The 7,500-nt window shown below is 38.4% G+C and overlaps 2 protein-coding genes across 2 annotated transcripts in view; one reads left to right on the top strand and one right to left on the bottom strand.

Annotated features, from left to right (window-relative positions):
• The window catches only part of LOC137974885 (eukaryotic translation initiation factor 2 subunit 1-like), a 14,547-nt gene extending 8,628 nt beyond the window's left edge, over positions 1-5,919 (bottom strand). The window contains exons 1-3 of the mRNA XM_068821888.1: positions 5,596-5,919; positions 3,858-3,937; positions 3,244-3,392 (exon numbers count right to left, since the gene is read on the bottom strand). Coding sequence (XP_068677989.1) covers positions 3,244-3,392; positions 3,858-3,937; positions 5,596-5,833 — 467 coding nt within the window. The 5' untranslated portion in view covers positions 5,834-5,919. The remainder of the gene's footprint in view (positions 1-3,243; positions 3,393-3,857; positions 3,938-5,595) is intronic.
• On the top strand, positions 128-1,232 carry LOC137975355 (uncharacterized). Its single transcript, XM_068822448.1, has one exon. The coding sequence runs from the start codon at positions 128-130 to the stop codon at positions 896-898; it is 771 nt and encodes a 256-aa protein (XP_068678549.1). The 3' UTR covers positions 899-1,232.
• Positions 5,920-7,500: the final 1,581 nt, after the last annotated feature.

The following is a 7,500-nucleotide window of genomic DNA, read 5'->3' as shown; positions in this document are numbered from 1 at the left end:
CTACTACTACTAATTTATGACCCAACTTGTACCAAGGTTTATTGTACCTTTAGGGGGTTAATGTTTTGATACCATAATATTTTATTATTTTGTCAAGTTATAGACAACTGATTATTTAAAGCAGTAAATGCAATGCAATGGTTGCTTGGAGACAAGGGTATACAGAAAACCAACTGACACCGGATTATTGCTGCATTACAAGAGCCACGTCGATGTTAGATACAAGAAGTCATTGCTAAAAACAATGCTGGATCGTGCCTTTAAATTGTCATCTACCTGGAAACTGTTCCACCTGGAATGTGACCGTCTCACACAAACGTTCTCCCGACTTCAGTACCCAGCCCAACTGCTGCAATCGACCATCAGTAATTTTGTCACCAAGAAAGTTTCCGACGAGGCAATTTCCACACGAGCATGTAACGTGAATGAAGCGCCTGTCAGAATAGTGTTACCTTTCAAAGATCAGAGATCGGCTAATTCAGCGCGAAGGCAACTTGGGGAACTGGGCCGAAAAATTGGAATTGATATTCACGCCGTGTATACAAGCCGTAAGATTGGACACCATATCAAACCGAAAGAAAAGAAGCCGCCTATCATAAACCAGCAACGCGTTGTTTACCATTACAAGTGTGGTTTGTGCGATGCAAACTATGTCGGGTATACGTGCCGACACCTCTATCAGCGCGTCGAGGAACACATGAAAGGATCGCCTTCAATCGGGAATCACATTAAAGAGCAACATGGAACAGTCCCGAGTGACATATATCGTGACTTTAAGATCTTGAGAAAGTGCGAAAGTAAATTCGATTGCCTCATCTACGAAATGCTTTTTATAAAGGAGCTTAAACCAACTTTGAACAAACAGTCAGATTCAATCCGTGCGAAGTTATTTATATAGTTCTTTATAGCGTTTTGGTATCTTAACACTCACGCTTTAGCGTTTTAACCAACAGTCATGTAGATTTAATCTGTGCAAGTTATTTATATAGTATTTTAATATTTTAACACTTACATTTTAGCGCTTGTATTTACATATTTTATCTTTGGACATTCTCACGTCTTAATTTGTACTTATATATGCAGATTTTATTCGCTTCTTTTACTACTTGAAAATGATCTCAGAGAGATCGAAACGTCGTTTTTTATCGCTAGTTTTTATTCTGAAATATAATTTACTACAGAATAATTCTTTTAGAATTAAATAATATTAAACTGCTTTAAATAATCAATCAAGTCAAGCAAAAGATTTGAGGTGAACAGTACTACCGTACTGTCCTTAATAATATCAATAACATTATTACTATTATTATTATCAGTCCATTATCATCATACTTTTATTCTTAATGTTTTGCTTATAACTTGAAACAATTCAATGTTGAAAGTTCGCACTGTTCACAGTTGCAAATTTGACTTTGATTTGCAATTGGAACACTTAACAATTGAAAATACTGTTAGGACAAAAATTCACCTAACTAATGTAACACATTCCAAGACACTTCACTTATTAACACATTAATTCCAATGCTTCCTGACAGGTTGTATCAGAGATCAATGTCTCATATCAAGAATAGTTCCAAAAACTGGTTGAGATTTTGCTTCCACATCAATTATGAATGCTCAAAGTTCTCAACTAATATCAAAAGTTGATAGGAAGTTTCATTCTCGGTGTTGCACAAGGCACCACAGAGCCATGTGGATACTCCTATTGAAGATTAATCCTCAGAAAACTGAACTCTGCTATTTTGCAAATACATGTAGTACCGGTACTCTCTTGTTTCACAAAAAATAGGTGGCCCCTGAAAATGATATGTCTAAGTCAAACAAGAAACAGATGAGTGTAAAATTGAACCTGAGAAAAATAATTCTTTTACCAATAATCACTAGTAACAGCTATCGCTGAGTGCCAGCAAAACAGTCAATATAATACATAGTTTGCAGATTTGCATCAGAGTTCCAAAATATCCAACAGTAGTTGTAATTTTTTTATTCGAAAGTACTGCAACTCAACTTATTTTGTTACCGGTGACACTTTGTATCTCCAACAAAAATGTAGATGTCAATGTGTTTTGCAATAATAAGGAAAGTACTGCTGTAGATTTTGAACAGCTGTAATTTTAACAGGAATGTACAATAATTAAGTTGAATAAAATCAGTGCCATGTAAAAAATCGCCAAAGCACTTTCAGACTTTTCAGTGCGAAACATGTAATGGAGAATCAAACTCTCTCGCACATGGAAATTGTATTACTTGTAGAATTTTTATTTTGCAAGATACAGCCTTGAATTATTTAAGTCAAATTGATCAATGAATTGTGTACTTTGCAGACAATATATTTCCTTTGAAAATTAAGTTACATTGTTCACAACTCAGTGGTTATAAAACAAAATACACACTGCTCTATTTGCGGGCCGAAATCCGAAATTAAAAAATGTCAGTTTAGTTTTGAGCTCGTGCACTCAATATAGAACACGATTGTTCGGAGATAAATATTAAAAGAACACTAAAAGCAAGTGTACACAACACAATGGTCAGGGAAATGGGAAAAAATGTGTTTTCACTCACCTCCCAACAGAACATCATCAATAGTCGCGCATGTCATGCAAGTTTGTCTAACGACATCACACATCAAAACACGTGCTTTCATTGGTCCCTACTAAAATCTCCAGGGAACCTTGCATTACACTACTTACACTTACATTACACTTTTCACAGCACAATCGAGAATTTTTCAGCCTGCTGCAATACTTCACGCATCATTAAGGACGGTGCCTACTAATTAAAGATATTTTTGCCCCGGTGTGTGAATATGCAGGAACTGTAGATCTTAACAAGTGTTATTGAAATCCAAAAAGAAAATTGGGGGTAACCATGCATTTTTTAAAGATAATTGATGAGTAATATTTGTAAAAGGCTTTGAAATACAAAGCAATGTATGGCGTTCTTTCAAAAAATTGAAACTTAATTGTCTCTCAAAAATGCATGGTTACCCCCAATTTTCTTTTTGGATACCAAGAGTACTTAATAAGATCTATTTTCTCCGGATAGTTTTAAACCGCGCAAAAATATCCCTGTATTAGTTAGCATCACCTATAGGAAATCCGAGTGTCTCGAGATGCGCAGAACGTATGCGCAATAACAATAGTAGACACCTTCCTTAAGCTGGCCGCCTAGCAAGCCTCGCGTCTTCACTCGCCTTGCTCATTGGCAATAATAATTTTTTTTTTCTTTCGTTACTAAACTCACCCTACTGCCAGCTTAAAGACCTCAAATGAACTTCCTGGTGACTTGTACTTGTCATCGAAATACCAAGCTGTTTTTTCATACAGTTCCTCCAGCTGTTTGTCTGTCTCATATTCCAGGATCTCTGCACAGTGTCTTATAATACTGTACACCTACAAATAACGAAAAAGAGGAGGGGCTTAGTAGCTTTCTTTCTCTGAAAAGCAGGCTCTTATTAGAGAGGGGGTGCTTATTAGAGAGGGGGTGCTTATTTGAAAGTGGGGGCTCTCAAATAAAGATCTCTTTGAAAGGTGTGGAACTGAACCAATGGCTACCATCCTGATAAGGAGACGCTGGAGGTGGATTGGCCATGTTACCCGTCAAGAAGCTTCCATTGTGAAAACTGCTTTACATTGGATGCCAGAAGGGAAACGCAAGAGCGGCCGCCCCAAGATCACATGGCGAGAGACAGTGGAGAAAGATATCAAGGAGATGGGGAAGACCTGGGGAGGCATCAAGATTATGAGAAGGGACCGGCAGATGTGGAGAGAGCATGTTGCTGCCCTACATGGCACTTAGGCGTAAGGGGCATGAGTGAGTGAGTGATTAACAGAGCGTATATGCTAATAGAAACTCACCGTCTTTGCTTTTGTAAACTTTTCCTCACATTTCTTGATTTCTTCTGGTGAAACTCTTCTTTTAGACAAGTCAATGTAACCTAAGAAAACATTGTTTTCACATCATAATTTTGATTTGAGAATGGGACAGCTTCCAACCCCAGCTGAACTAGCCCTCAGGGTCTTTGAAATAACTGAGGAGGTAGTGCTGCCTTTGTAATTACATCCACACAAGTTTAAACATTCAATTCTTCCCAAATAAGGACCACAAACCATAGGCCCCGTCACAACCATTCAGTATTAAATTCTGTAGGATGTTAATAAATTCCACGAGACCTGCACAATCTTTGCAGGAAGTTGGGAAGTCGTGACAGTGTCCTACTCCCTCCAGCAAATGTGGCCAGCAAAGCATTATATCTCAAAAAGGTTTATGGTATACTACATCTGTAGATGAGATGACCTAAGCAAAGATAGCCATAAGTCAAAAGGGACTGTGCTGTTGGAGTGAGTGCCAGAACAAGTAGATACAGATGTGACTTAATGCCTAATTTTTTGGGTAAAAACTAAGATTTACTGATGGAGTCAATCATTGCAATTTTTTTAACGTACAATTGAAACCCCGATTTTCTGTAATCTACTTGAAAGGAACGGAAAGGAACTTTTTATTTAAGTGTCTAGTCGTTCTAGCACTGGCGCGCTAATTGGGGACACTGTAAACTGAAATGAACAATGAAAGTAAATCAAGTCAAATGTCGGTTTTTGAGGAGAGGGGAAACCAGAGTACCCGGAGAAAACCTCTCGGTGCAGAGTAGAGAACCAACAAACTCAACTCACATATGACGCCGAGTCCGGGAATTGAACCCGGGCCACATTGGTGGGAGGCGAGTGCTCTCACCACTGCGCCACCCGTGAGCAACAAAAATTCCTCAAAAATGCTACCAGTTTGTCTTATAACTGAACTAGTGAAGACATGGTTTAATCCCTAATTTTCTGTGCCCTCCATGTATATATCAAAAATAAAGTAAAACTGCAATCAGTTTGTTTTAAGACAGAGCAACTGAATGCATGGGTCTATTCTTCTCTTGACATCACAAGCTTCCTTTTTATACAAATTTATCTTGAAAACAAGAATTAGAAAGCAATAGACAATATCAAATTATAGAGAATAGGCCCAAGTCCCTCACTAAATCAGTCGAAGAATGAACAGCTTTCTATTCTACTAACTTTTGGGTAACTTTTACGACCTTTAAGACTTGTCTTCTCCTAGCAAAAACCTTAAAATGTTTTACAGTAGGTGGATAGGTTTATCTCAACTGTGAAAATTTAGAAGCAATTTATGTTAAATTAGGTATAATATGTTTTTCTCTGCATCATTTCTTTGGGAAAATCAATGCAGACTTCAGGTTTTGGGACCCACAAGTTAAAAAGGATTACAAGTACGGTATGTTGTTTCCTTTTCAAAACTGTAAAAAAAAAGAATTCCATGCAACGTTTACTTCAGAGAATCCACGAGAAGATATTAAAAAATGTTCACAGCAAAAGTTCTGTTTAACTTCTCGAAATAATGTAAGGTTAAGCTTACAACACACCATGTGTTTGAAGTTGTACCATGTTTCTGCTGTTCACATCCCATTTTGAATATTGTACTGATCAATTCGCCAGTGTAACATGTTTACATTTAAGTCTTAACTGGAAAAAAAAAGTTAAACATGAAATGCATCGGTGCATATGTATAACACATAATTCGTTTTCAGCAAACCTTTATCTTTGTCAACACGAATGACCACCACACACTCGTTCCTCCCAACTCGGATCAGTTTGTTAATTGAACGAATTCGCCTTCTCGATAATTCACTGAGTAGAATCATCCCTTCGATGTTGTTGTACTCTAACAAATTTACGTAAGCTCCCATCTCTGCGATGCTTCGTACGTTGACCATAACAACATCGTCAATTTCTGGGTACTTGTGCTTGTAAAATCTGCAGCTAAATGGCATCTTGGAAAGAAAATAAACTTGGAGATCACAGCTTCCAGTTGCACTCCTTGGTTCAACATGTGCAACCTGACGCTTTAGATACCTCATGTATCCCTCATTATAGTGTATTTAAATTATACGTCATACGTAGGTATTTCATGTATCCCTTACTATGGTGTATTCCAATAGAGAAATAAAAAGTTTGGGAACACATTGAAGGACTGGCAGTTCTTCAAGAAATTCAAATCCAGCTCAGCTTTGCGAGACTTAAACGCGGCCTTTTGGGTGCCCTTTTCAAACTTGTTTGAAAAACTTAAAAAGGCCGCGGTTAAGTCCCGCAAAGCTGAGCTGGATTTGAATTGCTTGAAGAAATAAAAAGGTAAACCTGGGTGGTTTACAATGATACCATTTTTCAACCAAAACCTAAAATTCCGGTTGGAAATTCAAATGGTACAGCTCATTCCACCGGAAAGGTTCCCAAAAAGATGGAAATCCACAGACGTGCTCCTCTTTGTCCATTTAAATTTCTGTACCATTTCTGAATCCATACTTGTCGCGGTCCGTTTTTACGCGCTTTTCGATCGCTTTGACGAGAAAAGCCCGTACCGAAGGAAGCGTTCCGTTTCCGACTGGTTTTTTTGGGCAAATAATTAAACGTTCTTGGACTAACTAAACCACTTTGACGGGACAACCCTGTACCATGATAGGGAGCCTTCCATTCCGACCGGTTCCATATTTGGTGTTCTGCCAATGTGGAAGAAAACAAATCTGAGGGAAAAAAAGCTGGTCTTTTCTAACTTCTCGGCGCGAAGGAGGGGCCCTAATAGGGTTTTCGGGATCCGGGATTTGACCTTTTTGGAGCCCGGGATTCGGGATTCTAAAGCAATATGGAGCGGGATTCGGGATTGCATTTGTGGACGGAACGCCGGATTTAACGTTTTTACGAAGCGGGATCTGGGAAATTGTCGCTTTGAAGCTCCGTGATCCGGGATTTCAAATAGCGAGAAATTTAAAATAAACTCAACTTTCACTTTCGGCAAGGACGGAAACGACCGGAAATTTAAGCTGAGCCTTCTCCACCGCGCTGACACGTGCATTTTGTGATCCCTATGGCGTGCTCTTTGTCTTAAACTTTGGCCGTAATAAGATACAGTTACACAAAGACTTAAGACTTAAGACCCGGAAAATTAAGACCAGGTTTTTTTTAGGGGAAATTATCAAATTTCGCATTACTTCAAGTTGCAAAGTGAATTCCACATCTTAATATACGTGTCTCCTTGCTTTTACTTTCTTCTGAGCCGACATTCTGTTTTCACGGAAACTAAAAACTAGTAAACGGTAAACCGTCTTGGCGGGTAAACTGGAGCGAGCATAGCCCTTTTCGTTGGCTCTGAGGCCAGATTCTAGGACTTCCAGTCTTCATGTATGCAGTGATAAATGTTTCAAAAGAATGTACGAGAGAGGTGTTGCGTTTTTGACTTCCGTTCAATAATTCTTTGTCGTAAACAGCCAATTAAAAAATTCCAATTAATTCAAAAATCCCACGGCTTTGCTGCCATTTTATTCCCGACAGATGCCATAAAGGGGCGACAGATAAGTAGTCGAATGATCTTTTTCTATTTTTATTTATGATTTTGCGTATAACATCGCAAAGCCAGTTGTGTCCAAATGGCCATCGAATTATCAAG

This window comes from Montipora foliosa, chromosome 11, assembly GCF_036669935.1.
Source record: "Montipora foliosa isolate CH-2021 chromosome 11, ASM3666993v2, whole genome shotgun sequence".
NCBI lineage: Eukaryota > Metazoa > Cnidaria > Anthozoa > Scleractinia > Acroporidae > Montipora > Montipora foliosa.
The sequence above is the reverse complement of the archived record's forward strand: the minus strand, read 5'-3'. Positions and strand labels throughout refer to the sequence as shown.

Excerpts from the sequence above, each read along its gene's own strand:
- LOC137975355 (XM_068822448.1), top strand. The coding sequence starts at position 128 with ATGCAATGCAATGGTTGCTTGGAGACAAGGGTATACAGAAAACCAACT.